This window comes from Sceloporus occidentalis, unplaced genomic scaffold (genome assembly GCF_023333645.1).
Source record: "Sceloporus occidentalis isolate IW3139 unplaced genomic scaffold, rSceOcc1.0.p SCAF_2, whole genome shotgun sequence".
Taxonomy (NCBI): Eukaryota; Metazoa; Chordata; class Lepidosauria; order Squamata; family Phrynosomatidae; genus Sceloporus; species Sceloporus occidentalis.
Genome location: NW_028316982.1, coordinates 187,096,183 through 187,114,549, shown reverse-complemented (window position 1 = coordinate 187,114,549; position 18,367 = coordinate 187,096,183). Strand labels below are relative to the sequence as shown.

Sequence of the window (18,367 nt, the reverse complement as noted above, 5' to 3'; positions counted from 1 at the left end):
TGGAGATACTGACGGTGGATCACTCACCTGAACACGGGGAGATAAGAGTCCTGGTGGACAGATGAGGAGAGGCGGCCCTTGAAGAGAGAGACCATCTCATGAGAGTCTACCAACTTGCCTTTGAGAACTGATGCAGTCTGAGTCTTGACCAGTTAGAGAGATGGTATAGTAAATGCAGCTTTATCAGACGGTTGTGTCTCTGACCTGGTAACCTTCTCGTTACAGGAATGAGAAGAAGAATGCTTGTGTTTCTTTTCTCTGTTTTTTCACTGGCTTTTTTCAAAGGCTTAGAAGCAGGTTTGGTTCCCGTCAACAAGGATTTCTGCTTTTTTTCAGGGGCATCCTTGGATTCAGTGGCCTCAAATGTAAGCCTACGGTCGGATTTGAGCCGACGCTTGGCTGAGGAAGGCTTGTGGCTCAACCTCAAAGAAATCGGATGAGCGACATCCTCATGACAACCCAACTCGATCATAGAATCACAGAATCATAGAGTTGGAAGAGACCGCACGGGCCATCTAGTCCAACCCCCTGCCATGCAGGAAATCCAAATCAAAGCATCCCCAACAGATGGCCATCCAGCCTCTGCTTAAAGACCTCCAAGGAAGGAGACTCCACTACACTCCGAGGGAGTGTGTTCCACTGTCGAACAGCCCTTACTGTCAGGAAGTTCTTCCTAATGTTGAGGTGGAATCTTTTTTCCTGTAGCTTGCATCCATTGTTCCAGGTCCTGTTCTCTGGAGCAGCAGAAAACAAGCTTGCTCCCTCCGCAATATGACATCCTTTCAAATATTTAAACAGGGCTATTATATCACCTCTTAACCTTCTCTTCTCCAGGCTAAACATCCCCAGCTCCCTGAGTCGATCCTCATAGGGCAAGGTTTCCAGACCTTTCACCATTTTAGTCACCCTCCTCTGGACACGCTCCAGTTTCTTAATGTCCTTTTTGAATTGTAGTGCCCAGAACTGGACTACACCAGGTGCTAATCCTGCTCTGCCAGATCCCAGCTGCGATCTCCCAGCCCCAGAGGAGGAGGCTCAGCCAGGTCCTAGTGCTGGCGGGATTCCTCTTGCGGCTCAGCAGCCTAGTGGTGACTCTGGGGAAGAGCCAAACCTGGAGGTGTCTTCCTTTAAGCAACGCAGGGCTGAGAGTGCTTGCGTGCACTGGTCCAGGAGAACTGCTGAGAGACAATTGGCAAACAAGCCTCAGCTGACACCGAGAAGAGTCTCCTACTTAACCACCTGGGAGACGCTGACTCGGTGCCAGAGTTTATTGCAGTATCCTTCTGTGCGATTACTGTCAGCATTGGCTCCTTGCTCCCTCGAATCCTTGTTTGCCTTGAACCCTTGACTTTGGAACGGACTGGACTCTTGTTACCTTCTGGCTGCCCTGACCTTGGACTGAACTGATTCTGTGGACTCTGGAATCCTGACCTTGGCTTTGTTACTGGTGTGCTTCTTGTGGACTAACCGAAAGGTCTGTAGCCTGCCTTTTAGCTCCTTTCTTGTTAAACAATCCTTATCAGTGTTTGTTTGGACTTGCGCTGGCTGTAGTCCAGGACAGTAGCCCACCCTAAACTGCCAGAGGCAGGGCTCAATTGACAGCACTGGACCAGACTATGCGCCTACCATGGGAACTGGCAAAGAACTCTTTCTTCCCCCACAGAGTGCCACTGAAGAGGAAAAGGTGGCAGAGGGAGGGGAGATGGAGCTGCCCCAAGAGTGGGCTGAGGTGTCAAGCCCTGGCCTGGGAGGAAATGCTGCAGACTCTGATGCACCACCAACTGCAGCCTCCTCCTCTTCCTCATGGTTTCTGAGGGAAGGGGGGGTGGAGGCCAGCTGAAGAGGCCATGTTCCCTCTGCTTGCACAGCAGTGGCAGGAGACAGGTAATAAGCAGGAGCATGGTCAAAACCACCATAGACTGCAAAAAGCACTCTTCTTTCACCCGGTTTCAGGGAAAGTGCTGCTCATTTTGGTTTCTCCTCTAAAGGAAAAGATTTGATGGGGGGGAAATCCTCTTTTTTTGTTGTTTGATTAAAAAACAAAAATGTAAAAGAGAAGGAGGTTTCGCGGCTCATGCTGTTTGCTGCAAGGAAAGGTTGGGCAGGGGGACAGGCATGACCTGAACTTCCATTGTCCTACTGGCGGTGCGGGTTGTCCCCATTGTCCCTATCGGTGGTGCAGGTCAGCGTGGGCTTGCCGTCCGCGGATGTTCAAATCCGCAGATGGAAAGTCCACAGATACTGAGGGCCCACTGTACTTGTAAGAATGTAGAAATATCACAGCTTAAAACATGTCTTACCTGTTGCCAATAATAAAGTTATCCCTATGAAAAGTAATTAGAGGTTATGCTTTAAAAGCTCTAGCTGTAATAAAATACTGAATCCCTAGACTAGAGGGAGGATGGACAAAGAAAGCTATACACTGCAAGCAGGCAAGTCAAGAAATACTGGTATATATACTATTAAAATGTAATATAAGAAGGAAGCATTTGCATAAAAATTCAGTATTGGTTGTCAGTTCTAAAACTTGCAGATGCTAACTATGTCACTGTTTATTGTTGTATTTAAACAAATATTGTAAAAAACAAAAAACACCCCTTCCTCCCAAAAACTGTTTGCCAATAATTATATTGAAGCTACGAAGTTTAACATTCATTTACCTTGTTCCCCAGTTTAAAGACTTCTTCCAGGTTGGTAATGTTTGTATTTATCATAATAGAGTCTGTATCACCATAAATTACTTCCAGATTCATCTACACAGGATGGGGAGTGACATTAAATAGATTAAAACCATAGAAATATGCATCATATAATATTAGCAAGTAAATATCATATAGGGAACCAGCCTGATGTAGTGATTTCAGTGTTGGACTACAGTTCTGGAGACCAGGGTTCAGATCCCTGCTCTGCTGTTGAAACCCACTGGAAACCTTGGAGAAGTCACACACTCTGAGCCTCAGACAAAGGCAGAGACAACCCCCCTCTGAACAAATCCTTCCAAGAAAACCCTGTGATAGATTCACCTTAAGGTTGCCACAAGTCAGAAAGCATATCAACAATGAAGATATTATATATACCAATCACAAATCCATTCCCCAAGTGCCCACCCTTATAAATGGCACTATTCTTGCCTAACAGGAATGTATTAGTAGGTTTGCACAACTCCCCCCCCCCAAAAAAAAAAAAAATGGTATACGAGAATAGTCAAAGATGGTTTCTGCTTGGCCTACACAAAAACCTGCTGGGGAAGTGCATACCAAATACAGTTAGACCATGAGGGAAGGAAGGAGTACACCAATACTTGGCTCCTGTCATAACGCCAAGACATGGTTTGGTATTACATATAAATAATCTCATGTAGAAAGACAGTAACAATTATATTTTTAAACTACTGGTACCCAGTAAATGGAAGAATCACAGCATCCCAAAAAAATAAAATAAAAAATAAAAATCAAGTCCATAAAAGAATAAGGGGCACTGGGAAAAAAGCAGTCCCAGGAAAAGAAATTAGAACACTCAGCTGCTGCCTGTGACTAAACTTTAATTAGTACTGTTATTAATTTGCTTGTAAGTCTCAAATACAGACTGTAATTTAAGGGCTGTTGTACAATGACAATGGTTTTTCTTACCTTCTCTACCATCTCCTTGGTATGCATCAAAATCTGGAAGAAAAAGAGATGAACTGTTATGAGATTACATTACCAAATTACTATATGCAAAGCATATCATTCAGGAAATAAGCTTCAGATTTCTGATTTACAAAATAAGCCAATATACTGTAACTACTAAATCCTGGACAAAAGGAGTTTTGAACAGAGTAGCATGCACTTACAAGCATTTTTCAGTAACATACTTTTTCCTTGTAGTAGGACATGTTCTAACCATTTGATTTAGTGTACACTGCAGGCCTACAAACAAAACAATAAACTGGAACTTTTCAATAAAATAAGAAATTTATTAACACTTGCAAATACACCTTTTATTGTCTATGATCAAGCTGACCAGCAGTCATTTATATTACTGCAAGTATATGTGAAACATGGAAGTAAGGCTAATTAAATACACACTGTAACTGTGCTTGAATTACTGGTTATTAAAACAATGGAAGAGAGTCAGCATGTGGTTTGAGAACTGAACTATGACTATGGATACCAGGATTTGATTCCCCGCTCAGCCATGAAACTCACTGGGTGACCTAGGGCATGTCATATGCTCTCAGCCTCAGGGGAAGGCAATGGCGAGCCTCCTCTGAACAAATCTTGCCAAGAAAACCCCATAATAGATTTGCCTTAGGGTAGCTAAGTCAGAACAACTTGGAGGGACACAACAACAACTCTGCTGGAATTACTGGTTCTTAAAACAATGGAACATTGTAATGAACATAACTTTTTGAGCTTTTGATAGACTGAGAGCTGTAGATAAGAAGGTTCATAGAAATAATTGAGTTTTTATATTCTCAATTGTTTGATATGACCGCCAGATGTTCCGGAAACCAGAATACTGCTGGCAATGCAAAGAAGCTGCACCATGTGGTCTTTCTATTCTACCCAGGCCATCTCAATATCACAGCCACATAGGCAGGAGAAACGGTACAGTAACTTCATGCCACAATCATGATGAACCTACTCTAAAATTCCCTAACACACAATTGTATGTCCTAACATACAATTCAGCACATGTGTTTGTCTCTATAGCATACTTCTCCCAAAACTTCTTTTCCCACAGTTTCCTGTGGATTAATTGGGTATACTGCTTGGTTTGATCATGAAGGAATCCCTATCCCAAGCTATCCCACCAGGGTAGGAAGGCCTTCCACATTTTGTCATATTGTTTATTGAAGCCAACACAGTAGGCAGTAGCACTTTCAAATACCCTGCAATCATAACAGTGGTGACCATTTTTTTTTAGAACTGTGCCACTAGAAATAATGGAAAAGTGATGATTAGTATTGTTAAGTATGCCTTCCTGCATGGAACAGCTAGAAGAGACAAATCCTTTTCTTGAATCAGAGACAGCTGATCAATAACCACCTCTAACAGAGAAGGATATCACCCAGCCATAACTCAAACAACTTTGATTTTGTTTTTAGTCATCTGAAATTTATAAAACAGTAACTAGCAAGACATTCCTGACAGTATTAATTCTTTCAAATAAACTAATGATTTACTATGGAGAGTACTGTCTATTATTCGGAAAGCTAGTAGCAAATCCAGGCAATTACAAGAGGGTCAATAAGGCAAGAAAATTTCTTCTAGTGATAGACCTAATATTAATATTACCTATTCTGATGGAGAATCATTTGTGAGTGCCAATGGGTTATAAAGGCTTGCTAAATTCATTAATAAATCAGTTGGCAGTTATATTTCACAGAAACACCTGCATATTTATCTTCTCATTACCAATTGGTGGATGGAATTTTTTTCAAGCACATTTCAAAAATCTGCCAACTTCAAATATAAAAAAATAAACTTTGCAGTTAATTTTTCCCTTAACAAAGTACAGCTGTTGAGAATAATTGTTCAAGATCTTACCCTGTAATGTCAACTGCAGCAGAACAAAGAGTATTTAATTAGCAAATCTATCCAGTAATTCAACACCTATTATATAAAATGCCTTTGTGATTTTATTCAGGATAATTTGCTAAGAGGGTTATTACTGACATTCAGATGAAATTCAAAAGTCCTACGCAAGTAGAGTCATAATAGCTGTAATGATCCCCCCAATCAGGAGATCCTGTGTCACACAAGGCTCTTTTGCAATGCAGTAGCTGATTTCCTGACTTCTTAATTCCTGGTCTTAGCCCAGTGAGAGCCCTTCATGCCAATATTTCAGTCAGCAATACATGTTTAATGGGAATCTATTAAAATACCTAGAACAAAAGTGACTTTTTGTTAAAAATGACAGCACTGCGATCATATCAATCATTACAACTGTACAATGTAATGATGGATTTTATGATGTGGTTGGAAAAAGGAAAGGGACAGAATAAAAAAAAATTCTTATTGTTTTCTGTGATGAATATTTTGTGTTCCACTTCAATTTGCCTGTTCCTTGGGCAAAATTATTTAGAGCAGGAAAACTCCATTTGGTTCATCATGCTTTTTCTTTCTCACCCTACCACCCTATTAAAAGTGTACACAATAGCACTGCATAACGAATTGCACTTATTAAATTCTATCAGAGTCCTTCCACTAAAAAAATGACAATTCCAAAGTGTGTATGAATATTGTTGCCTACTTGCACACACAACTATTATAGGATTATTACCAATTCTGAAAGGTGTGTAATATTCAGAGCAGCACAGCAATTGTGAATGAATGTTCAGAAAAGACTGAGGGCTGTGTCATACGCTCCTGAATTTGCATATACATACTATGAACCCATACTATGCAACAAAGATATATATCAATAACAACAACAACAACAACTCAGGGTGGCTTACAACATTAAAAAACACCACACAGTTAAAAACATACAAAAATAGTATATTAAAATAGAATTAAATTACTACAATAATTAAAGCAAAGTCCATGCTAAAATCAAGTTCTTTAAAAAGATTAAAATGTTTAAAATACATTAAAACAATGTAACAACACCCCATTATATTCCTTAAAAACTTTCTGTTTTTAAAGCCTGTCTAAACAAGTAGGTCTTAGTCTGCCAGCAGAAAGATAACAAGGAAGGAGATATTCTGGCCTCCCTGGACATGGAGTTCCAAAGTCTAGGGGCAGCCACAGAAAAGATCCTCTTGCGTGTCCCCACCAATTGTGCTTGTGATAGAGGTGGGATGGAGAGAAGGGCTTCCCCTGAGGATCTCAGAGCTCGAGTCAGCTCATATAAGGAGATACAGCCTGCCAATAGCCTGGACATGAGCATATAGGGCTTTATAGATCATCACAAGCACTTTGAATTGTGCCCGGAAACAGACTGACAGCCAGTGGAGTTGTTTCAACAGGGGCGTTGTATGATCTCTGTAACCTGCCCCTGTTAGCAGCCTGGCTGCAGTTCTTTGGACCAGCTGAAGTTTCTGAATACTATCCTAAGGGAACCCCATGTAGAGCACATTACAGTGGTCAAAATGTGATATAACCAAGTACCACTGAGGCCAGATCTGGTGTCTGAAGGAACAGGCATAGTTGGCACACAAGTTTTAAATGTGCAAAAGCACTCCTGGTCACCGCAGAGACCTGGGCCTCCAAGTTTAAAGCTGAGTCCAGGAGTACCCCCAAACTGTGAACCTGCATCTTCAGGGCGAGTGTGACCCCATCTAACACAAGCTGGATCCCTACTGCCTGATCTGCTTTCTGACTGACCAAGAGCATCTCTGTCTTATCTGTATTAAGTTTCAACTTGTCTGCCCTCATCCAGTCCACTACTGACAACAGACACTGGTTTAGGACCAGGACAGCCTCCTTGGATTGAGGTGGAAAGGAGTAGTAAAGTTGAGTGTCATCAACATTTATGCAGCAGATATCGAATTCAGCCACAGCTCTGCATGGTATGTGCACCTTGTGAAGTCAAGATGGGTAGAAATTGCTATCTGAGGACAAACACTTAAACTTGATCTACCAGGTCAAACAAAATTGCACTGGCAGAACTGAGGGTACTGTATTTTCTGGGCACAATAAGAAATCCCATCTACTGCTCAGTATAAAAAATGCTACATGTCCAAAGAAATTTTTGTATGTACAGTATCAAAAGTGTGCCATTCAAACACTGAAAGCCATAAAACATAGGGTGGATTTTTAAAAATCTAATTGAGTATAATAAATTAAAATATGTCAATTCCCTGTATTGTGGGATATTTCCCAAATTTGTATCTCATCCTAATGGAAGACATTTTGATTTCCCCCAAAGACTTCTGATTTCCTCATTCCCAGAGCTCTCTTATACTCCTCTATTATGACCTGTAAGTCACCTACTCCATAAAAATCATCACTCTGTGAACAGTCGGTAAGAACAATGATTTTTTTCCCTCATGGGAAAAGCCTGCCCTGAAACTATGAGCCTTTCCTTCTGGAGTGTTCAAGGAATTTATGTCTGAATAAGTATTGAAAAACAAATCTACTAGAGCAGGGGTGGGCAACCTCCGGCCTGTGGGCCGGATGCGGCCTGCGGGCGCCTTTCCGCCGGCCCCGGTCCCTCCTGCCGCCGAAATCGCAGCCGATTTCGGCCGCTCCGGCCGCCATTTTGCCCTTCAAAATGGCGGCGCCCATTAGGAGGCCTGCTGCGGCCTCCGGAGCCCTGAATCGGGGCTCCAGGAGCCGCACCGGGCCTTCCAATGGGTGCCGCCCACCTCCCTCCTGGCTCCTCCCACCTCCCTCATGGCTCCACCCACCTCCCTCATGGCTCCTCCCACATCCTTCATGGCTCCACCCACCTCCCTCATGGCTCCGCCCTCCTTCCTCCCTCCTATAAATGGAGGGGTGGGGGGAAGGAGGAGGGGGCAGAGAGAGAGGGAGGGTGGGAAGGAGGGAGAGGAGAGAGAGGGAGGGAGGGGAGGAGAGAGAGAGAGAAAGGGTGGGAGGGAGAGGAAAGAGAGGGAGGGAGGGGAGGAGAGAGAGAGAGAAAGGGTGGGAGGGAGAGGAGAGAGAGGGAGGGAGGAAGGGGAGGAGAGAGAGAGAGAAAAAGGGTGGGAGGGAGAGGAAAGAGAGGGAGGGAGGGGAGGAGAGAGAGAAAGGGTGGGAGGGTGGGAGGGAGAGGAGAGAGAGAGAGAGAGAAAGGGTGGGAGGGAGAGGAGAGAGAGGGAGGGAGGGAGGGAGGGGAAGAGAGAGAGAGAGAGAGAGAGGGAGGGAGGGTGGGAGTGAGAGGGAGGGAGGAAGGGAGAGAAAGAAAGTGGTTTGAGACAGTGATATCCGTTTTTTGCTGTTTTGTGGCCTTGCCTAGTCGCTTCCATTCTTACAAATATTGCTATTATTATTGTTGTTATCCTTTGGTATTCTCTTTGCAAAATCCCCCCACATGGACTTGCTTGCTCTTTTCTGGGTTGAGACAGTGGCCTCAGGGTGGGAGGATATGCAAAGAGGATTAGTGTCTGCTTAATTAGTGATCATTGTCTGCTGGGAAAGCCCCTGACCCTGGGTAGTTTCTCATTTGCATTTGCTGAGTCCTGATTTTGCTGTTTTTAAGGACTGGTAGCCACACTTTGTTCAATATAACAGTTTCTTCTTTCCTGTTGAAGTTGTCCAGGTGTTTGTGGATTTCAATGGCTTTCCTGTGCATTCTGACCTGATAGTTGTTGGCATGGCCCAGAATTTCAGTGTTTTCAAACACCATTTTATGCCCAGGATGGTTTATAACTTGTTCTGCTACAGCTGATTTTTACACGTGAGACACTGCAGACTGAGTCAGTCAGAAAAATCAGCAGTAGCAGAATATGTTATAAATCAGGAACCTTCACAATGGATAATTTGGCTCCCAAATGAAGCCTCTCCAAGTCCTGCTAAGTTGGAGAAAAAAAGAGTTTTCTTATGAGAAAGGCACTTTCTGCAACCTGTCTAGTTCTCAAAGCAGCAGCAAAAACTAGGCAACCTTGCCCTGTCAGCCATGTGTTGAAGGTACAATAGAAAGCAATAGGTTAGTCACAGGAGCAGCAGCAGGTTTTGAAATTCTAATCCCCAAAAAGCACCACCAGTAACTAGAGCAGCGTGTGAGCTCTTTAACTTGCTCTTGCCCTGAAAAAAAAAAAAAGGAAATGGAGAATCCTCAAGGAGTGCTATACAAAAGAAAGGAAGGGGAAGAAAAAGAAGACACTGCCTTTCTTTGGGCCGAGACAGACTACCCGAAAATGGCGGCCTACAGGTGCCCAGTTTTAACTCCAGAGGGACACCGCAGCTGCCACACCACACAACATCCCTCCGGAGTAAAAAGAACCCAGTTTTCTGGGTTCTTTTTGCAGTGACCGGATTACATCGTGAGTGCACCTCTGGCGCACTCGTGTGGACGCTGTGCGTCCCTTACATCACGATGGTGGCACCCATGTGGACAGGACTCTGCCATTAGGCCGCTGCTGTTACACACTAGGGTTTGGACTGTGCAGTTGCTGCGCAGTCCGGAACCCTAGTATCGCCGCCATCATGCTGCTTTTGGACCATCTGTCTCGGGCCATTCTTTGCCCATAATGTATTTGCAAGAGAAACTGGGAATAAGGGAGAAGGGAGAGAGAAAGAAAAATAAAAAATAACTATTTGCTGGGTTCTGTAGCGCACAAAGAAAACTTGTTTTCCCTGTCCCTACACAGGACCAAGCAGGTTGAAAACACAGCAGCAGAGGAACCAATCAGCAATCTAGCCCTGCCTCCTAATTAGACGAGATAGACCAGGGGTAGGCAACCTGCGGCCCGTGGGCCGGATGCGGCCCGGCGAGGCCTTGGGACTGGCCCCGGCCCAGTCCTGCCGCCGATTGCCGCCGGGGCCTTTGGCCTCTCACACGCAGGGGCAAGGGGGGCAATTGTCTATAGATGCCTCAGAAACATGCATTTATATTAACTTTTTTTTAAAATCAGCAAATTTTTTTGCGTGTCCTCCACTTTTTTAAAAAAAGTGTCCACCATTTGAAAATGTTGTCCTACATTTGTCCCAATTTATTTATTTATTTAAATTCTTTAAAAAAAAATATTTAATTATTTATTTTTTGGCTTCGGCCCCCTAGTTGTCTGAGGGACAGCAACCCGGCCCCCGGCTCAAAAAGGTTGCCTACCCCTGAGATAGACAATGTTTGATGGATGGTTGATACCCTCCTTATGCTACCAGAAAATGATCACAGTGCAGCTCTACAACAAATAACCAAAGCCAGGATATTTCCAAAGTATAAAAAGACACTAGAAGATTTTGAGTTGTTGGCTAAAGATCATTCTGCATTAAAATGAAATAAATATGATGTCAAACACAAGTTACTTTGAAAATCTGAATCTCTGAATTGAATTAGAAATGCATCCATTGTAACCACAATTAATTTTGATACTCAAAATTCTCCAAATAAGTTGATAAATGCAAAGGATGGACTCTTTACAAGCTGTTGACAAAGTAACTATAGTAGGAAACTATTAGTCTCTGATCTTGCTTAGGTCACCAATAATAACCAGTAATTTAGGACTCCATGTGAAATATACATACATTTCAATATTTATCTTACACCAGCTTCATTTATTCAGGTAAAAAACTTATTTGCTTGGTTCTTTTGTATATATTGTACATCACCCTAAGAAGTGGAATAATTTATTCACTTCTTAATTGCTAAAAGTCAGAATATACTGAAGATTAGCAAAACAAACAATATTTAATCTTTGAACTTTACACTACAGGAATCCATTCTGAATACTGGCTTGTCACAGGGAAATCGGATTAAAATTGTTCAGTTTTCCTATTCTTTCAATCCACCTACTTTGAAGAGAAAGATACAGCTCAACGGGAATAGGCTTGATTTCTTTTAAGGGAAAAACCTTAATTACAAATCCAACTAAAACATACTTCCTCCATAAATCCATTACTGCCAAAGACATGCTGAGGATTTTTTTAAAATCCTTAATTTGTCATTTAGACCTACTGTCATCCTATTTGTATAGAATTCCAACTATGTTCGCATAAAATCAGCTTTCCAAAACATTAATGTTTACAAATCCTCCAATTATTCATCTACAGTCTGACAGGGCAGGTATAGCTCTAGTGTTATGAATAAAAATATAGCGCCTGATTTGAAGCTTGCAAATGACAAAGAACAAATATCACACTAACAGTTTTTTCATTTCAGAACATCAGTTAGAACTTGGGCCGAAACAGACGGGCGGAAAAACGCCGCCTCTATTTGCTGCGCAGCATTGCTGCAGCAACCAAACCAGGAGGCAACGCTGTGCAGCAAAAAAGAAGCCACCTAGAGTGGCATCTTTTTTGCAGCGTCACAAGTGGGGGGGGGGGGATCACCATGACACCACTTCCTGCCAGCGACGTCTGGTCGCTGTACGGCAGCATCGTCATCATGGTGGCCTCCACGTGGACAGGAGGCTGACATGATGCTGGCATCCATACAGACTAGGGTTCTGGAGCATGCGGTTGCTGCGCCCTCCGGAACCCTGAAATCGGCACCACCACACCACTTCCTGCCTGTGTGTACTGGGCCTTATTTAATTTCATTATAAAGGTCACATGAGTAAAAGGCAAACTCTTTTCTCTGAAAGTTTTTTTTTATTTTTATATTTTTTTACAAAATTTAAAGTCTAGTTAGTTATTAGAATTAACCAAATGGCTCCACCAATTAACAACAGCCATGCACTACCACCCACAGAATCAAGAAAGAGCTGTCAGTTCTTCCCATGTCCAGGCCAGCTGAGGTTTCCTGTGATGGGTGAAATTAAGCTGCAGACTCCACTCCTGGTGGTGCTCTTCAGCAGCACTTTTAGTACACCATAAATATATACTGGCATAGCTATGCTGGATCAGTCAGCTGGGCAACTGGCCTTCTAACAGTTGCCATTGCTTTGGGTTCACTCAATACACTATCATAGATAATCTCCCTCTTCAAGTCAAACATGGGAGAAAGTTCTGTATGCTCTAGAAGAAAAAGTAGAGACAATACCTGAACAACTGACTGCATAATTAATTTTATGCAAGCATAGTTCCCCAACAAAATACTAACCTGTCTAATTAAGATATAATTAGAATGATCTATGAATAAAGTCTTGAAACAAACATGATAACATAGGGGCTATACATACAGCCCCTAAGGGGAGGTGGGATGCCACCTCTTTCCTAGCCGAATTGGGGCCGCAGCAACCTCACACCGTGACCCCGATCAGGCCTTTCGAGGGCGCTGTAGCCGCATTGCCACAGGTATATAGCACTCCTTTGGGACTGCATCGGAGAAGTGCTGTGATGCCACGCTGCATGTGGAGCAGCGCATGGCATCAGGGTGCCCTGGAGGCAGAGGCGGGCATGCGTCGTGAGGATGCTACACCCCGACTCTGCCCCCATGCTGGCCTTAATAGCCAGTGTGTACAGGGCCATACTGACAGGTAAGCGTTCATCCAATGGCTAATTACAGGTATTCCTATCTAAGCTAGTAATTTATACAGGCAAAAAGCAAAAGAAACATTTTCTTAGCATTGCCTTTTAATTCCAACATTAACTTCATTTGATTATGAACTATAAGCAGAACAGTAGCAATAATGCTTTACAATGTTTCAGCAAGAAGTCTTAAATCATTATCACATACAGATATTAGTTCAAATGCATAAATACTGTGTATAGAGGCTGCTAGCGAAAACACGGAGGGAGCAATATTCCCAATTTGCATTACAGTGGACCCTTGTCTTATGCGGGGATCCGTTCCAGACTTCCAGCGTAAGGCTAATTTCACGTATGCTTGAAATAATAATAATAATAATAATAACAATAATAACAATAATAGGATTTATTTATATGCCGCCCAATCACTGGGAGTCTGGGCAGCTTACAACAGAGGGGATAATAGACGGTTCCCTGCCCTCAAGCTTACAATCTAAAAAGAAACAACACTAATCATTGACGAACCAAGAATTTCTCAAACTATTTCTTTAATTATACTCTGTAAGCAATAGCATACATAACCAACTGAAGTCTTCAAACAGAAGCTGGATGGCCATCTGTCGGGATGCTTTGATTGAGAGTTCCTGCACGGCAGGGGATTGGATTGGATGGCCCTTGTGGTCTCTTCCAACTCTATGATTCTATGAATTTCTATGAATTTCAAAAGGAGAAGGGAATGGTGGGGTGGGGGGTGGGGTGGGGGGATCAGGTCCAGCATTCTTCTCTCCCTCTGAGGTCTGGACCAAGGCAGATGGACTGGAGGGAAGGCTCTTCTTCTTTTACTATTTCTAATTCTTAGCTTTCTAATTCAAATTTGTGTAGGTTCTCTGTAGTCATTATTTTTGTTTTCTTTATGTTCAACAATAGGCCTGCCTTTGCAATTTCTTCCTTGATCTTTCTTAGTAGTTGTTCCAGATCTTTGAGGTTTTGTGCTAGTATTATGGTGTCATCTGCGTATCTCAGATTGTTGATATTCCTTCCTCCTATTTTCACTCCTCCTTCTTCTGTGTCCAAGCCTGTTGTTCTTACAATATGTTCTGCATATAAGTTGAACACGTAGGGTGATAAGATGCAGTCTTGTCTGACTCCTTTCCCAATTGGGAACCATTCTGGTTCTCCGTGTTCTGTTTTGACAGTAGCCTCTTGTTCTGAGTACAGATTCCTCATCAAGATTATCAGACGTGTTGGCACTCCCATGTCTTTAAGGATTTTAGTCAAAGGCTTTGCTATAGTCTATAAAGCACATGCTGATTTTCTTTTGGAACTCCCTGGTGCGCTCCATTAGCCAACGTATAATAATAATAATAATAATAATAATAATAATATGTTTTATTTATATACCGCTATTCCAAAGATCATAGTGGTGAACAGCAAGTAAGCTAATTAGCAAGTAAGCTAATTTGCCCCCAACAGTCTGGGTACTCATTTTAGCGACCTCGGAAGGATGCAAGCCTGAGTCGAGTTTGGGCCCTTTTGCTGGTCTTGTATGTTTGCAATGTAGTCCCTAGTGACTCTTCCTTTCCTGAACCCCGCTTTCTCCACTGGGATTTCTCTCTTCATGTATGGTTGGAGTCTATGCTGTAGGATTTTGAGCATAATTTTGATTGCATGGCATATTAGTGCTATGGTTCTATAGTTGCTGCAATCTTTTGTGTCTCCTTTTTTGTGGATGCAGATGTATATTGATCGTTTCCAGTCTGTCAGCCGTTATTTTGTTTTTCATAGCTGTTGACATATGTTAGCTAGCACTATAGTTGACTCTGTCAATGTGGATTGTAGCAGCTCAATTGGAATATTATATATTCCTGGAGTCTTGTTTTTTTGCCATTTCTCTTATTGCAGCATCTATCTTGTTTGTTAAAATTTCGGGTTCATCTTCACATGGATCTTGTTCCATGTGTCCTTAATTCTTCATCTCTTTGAGATATATCAGGACATTTCTGTTTCTTCCTTTTAGAAAACAGGTGAAGAGCCCACTATAACTTGCATCAGCACCCTGCAGTAATGTCAATAGTAAGGGCTGTGGAAGTTGAATAACCACTATTGTCCTAGGGGCTAACAGCCAAACATGGAAAGGGTGTCTGGAGAGAGCATCACTGGATAATTTAGGAATGAAAAGATCCTCCATGACGTTATTTTAAATCTTTTAAAAAGTAAGAATAATCAGTACATTACCTTCTAAACTCTGAGAAGCTCTGTTTAATTCTAATACAAGTGTTATTGTTTTGTTTTGTTTTGGTTTTTTTTGCTGCCACAGGTATAGTCTCAAATCTCATATGGCAAAAATCACCTTTCTTTCCCACTAGATTCCACTGTTCTACCAGTCTGTTTTTGTTGTTAACTGCCCTCGTCATCCCCAACTCATGGCAACCCTGTGCACGAGACATCTCCAAGCCCTTCTATCCTCCACTACTCTGCTTAAGTCTGGTAGATTAATCTCCAATACCTCCCTAATTAAGTCTAGTCAACTGGCGTGGGGTCTACAACTCTTTCTACTGCCTCCCCCCACCTTTCCTAGAATTATTGTCTGCCAGTGGATGTCCACTACTGAATCCTGCCCACAGGCTAGACTCCAAATAACTCAAAATCTTTGGAGATTTTCCTGTTTAGTTAAGATGCCACTACTGAAGCATGTTTAATACAACTTAATTAAAACTGTTTTATATTGTAAGTGTATATTGCATACACCTTCCTCAGAGTAATAACTCAGTGAGGTTTGCTTATGAGGAGACAAACATGGGAGTATATTCTCAGTAATCATTTAGATATATTTTTTTTCATTAACAAGATGAAGCACTTATCAACATGACTAGAATTGAAGAAGGGATTCATAAAGTAGCGTTTATAAAATCAATACATTTGTTAATGGCTAAATGATTTACATATTTTGTTCTTCCTCAACCTTTAATTCACTATAAATAACAACTGATTAATTTTGACATGGAGGCTGAGAGGATTTCTCCTTTACCCATCCAGTTTTGAGCATAAAATTAATATAAAATTGTTCTTTGAGTTCTTCACTTTCTTCATATAGAAAGTTACAAGCATGAAGAGATGAAGTCACAATTCATGTTGAGAGCATCCACATGAACGGTGAAAACCATGAATGCTGGAAAACCATAAATTCTCACTTACAGGGACAAATTAAATGTGAACAGGAAATTGTGCTCAGATTAACAGGTGCCTGTTCCTATAAATGTAATTCTTTGAGTGATCATATGTGAACTCACATAAATGGGTCAGTCTGTACCTGTGCAGCCTCATCCCCAGAAACTTCTAGACATGTAAATGTAGATGGCTGTAACCAGACTGCAACTTTTCAAATGTCTGTTAAAAGTACATTCATTAAAGATTCAGATGAAACAATCATAGTGGCTTCTGATAAGCTTTGGCAGTGAACTGGCAGTGAATATTTTACTAACTGATAAACAGTGACTCTCTTTATGAGTCTTTGAACAGAAACTTGGAATATTCTTCAAATACAACACAACACAAACATGTTGGTTTCCTACAACAGGTATGGATAAACTCTGGCCTGCATTTTTAGGTTCAAAGCCACCACCACCACCACCACGAGGAGTTAGAAATATTTGTTTCAAAATGCTCCCAAAATGCCCTCTAGGGAGTGGTGGGCATTTCTATCACATTTTGGACCCATCCTCAGCCAATTTACACTCAAGACAGGTCTTTTTTTAAAATAGGGAGCAACTAATGCTCACCTCTTGTTTTTTAAAAAAAGCCTCTTCTGTGCACAATGGGCCCAGAAAAGGCCAAAATCATAGTGAAACACCTCACTATCCCCTAAAGTTCATTGGTAGGGATTATTATTATTATTATTATTATTATTATTATTATTATTATTTTGGTGAGAGCTGGTGTGGTAGGGGTAAGGCCCTCCAAAGTCTCCTGGGTAGGCTAACATGACCTTCCCACTCTTACACAGTTGTACAAAGTACAATTAACACAAAATATTAAAGTTTTCCATTCAGCTAGTGAGTGTAAAGTCCAGACTGCCAGAGTTCTAGCGAGGGCAGAAGAGTGGAAGCTCCAGACCCTTGAGAATAGGTAAGTTCATCTGATCACTTTGGGAAGCAAAGTGATATCTGGTCTCAGTGACACTTTGCCACCATGAAATTGGAGGAACAGGGCATTGTACCTCAATGCTACTACATAACTCATTGGCCGTGTTCACAGAGTAGTAGGCAAGTACACAGAACCACACATGGCATAGGGCTCTAATGGTTTTTTCTTTTTCTTTCATCAGTTGTGAAACTATTAAAGGCAATTCCTAATCAGTACCAGAGGAGAAATGGTTGAGTGAAGATTCTCAAACACTTTCAGATACTTCTTAACTAATAGATATGTGAATCAAGGCACATAGGTCCTAGACTGGCTGGAGGCAAAGCAAATTTCTGTATTTCCTGTTCATGTCTAATTTACCCCTGTGAGCAAGAATTTATGGCTTTTCAGCATCTTTGTTCATGTGGAGACTCTCAACATGAAATAGGACTTCATCTCTCATTCTTTTTAAAAGGCATGCCCTGGTCCTGCGTCACTCAGTTCAGACACAAAGGTAAGTTGATGAGCTAGTTATACTTCTTAAGGTTAAACAGCCTTACCAACTGTATCATACATTTAATTTATCCTGCTTTTCTTCCAAATTGGGCAGCTCATATCTTGGAACTGTTGCAGGTAGAACTATTGCATACAACAAGAACTCTCAGCAGCTGCTGGGAAATTTATAGCTACTACACCTAGTGACATCAGGTGATTAATTGGTCAACCCTTCTCATTTAAGCCTTGGAAAGAGATGTTATCTTGTCACTGTACTGCTAATGATAGAGGTGCATCCTCAATATCCATCAACTCCAGCTGAGGTGGGGACCTACACTGCTTGAAGGTCCACATCAGCTTATTTGAATGCTTATTTTAAACTATGTTTTAATTCCGTATTGTTTGATTGCTATTTTCGGGGAGATGGGAGATTTGGATATGGGTTTGTATTGTTTTAACCTGTGAGCCACCCTGGTTGTGTTGCACAGAGAGGCAGAATATACATAAATTTTATTATTATTTATTATTATTTATCACCAGTTGCCCAGATTCTGGGAGAGCCAGAGGCATGTCTAGGTCTGATTCTTATGCATCAGATTAATCAGATTACACAGGTTCACTGAACGATACCTCTAGACATTATATGTTACATTTTTCAAAACCAGTCATAACACATCCTTCTTTTTCTTTGCTTTCTTAGTATTCCTCATTGTACTGAAGTCTGACCCAAGGATTGAGGGATCTGTAATTCTGAT

General features: G+C 41.7%; 1 protein-coding gene across 7 annotated transcripts in view; it reads right to left on the bottom strand.

Annotated features, from left to right (window-relative positions):
- LOC149319471 (DNA polymerase alpha catalytic subunit-like) overlaps nt 1–18,367 on the bottom strand; it is a 331,773-nt gene that overhangs the window by 213,747 nt on the left and 99,659 nt on the right. For all 7 annotated transcript variants that reach the window (XR_016280201.1, XR_016280203.1, XR_016280202.1 and 4 more), the window contains exons 27-28: nt 3,630–3,662; nt 2,661–2,753 (exon numbers count right to left, since the gene is read on the bottom strand). Coding sequence is in view for 4 of the 7 variants with exons in the window: in XM_089511788.1 (XP_089367914.1) it covers nt 2,661–2,753; nt 3,630–3,662 (126 nt within the window). In the remaining 3 variants the exon portion in view is untranslated. The remainder of the gene's footprint in view (nt 1–2,660; nt 2,754–3,629; nt 3,663–18,367) is intronic.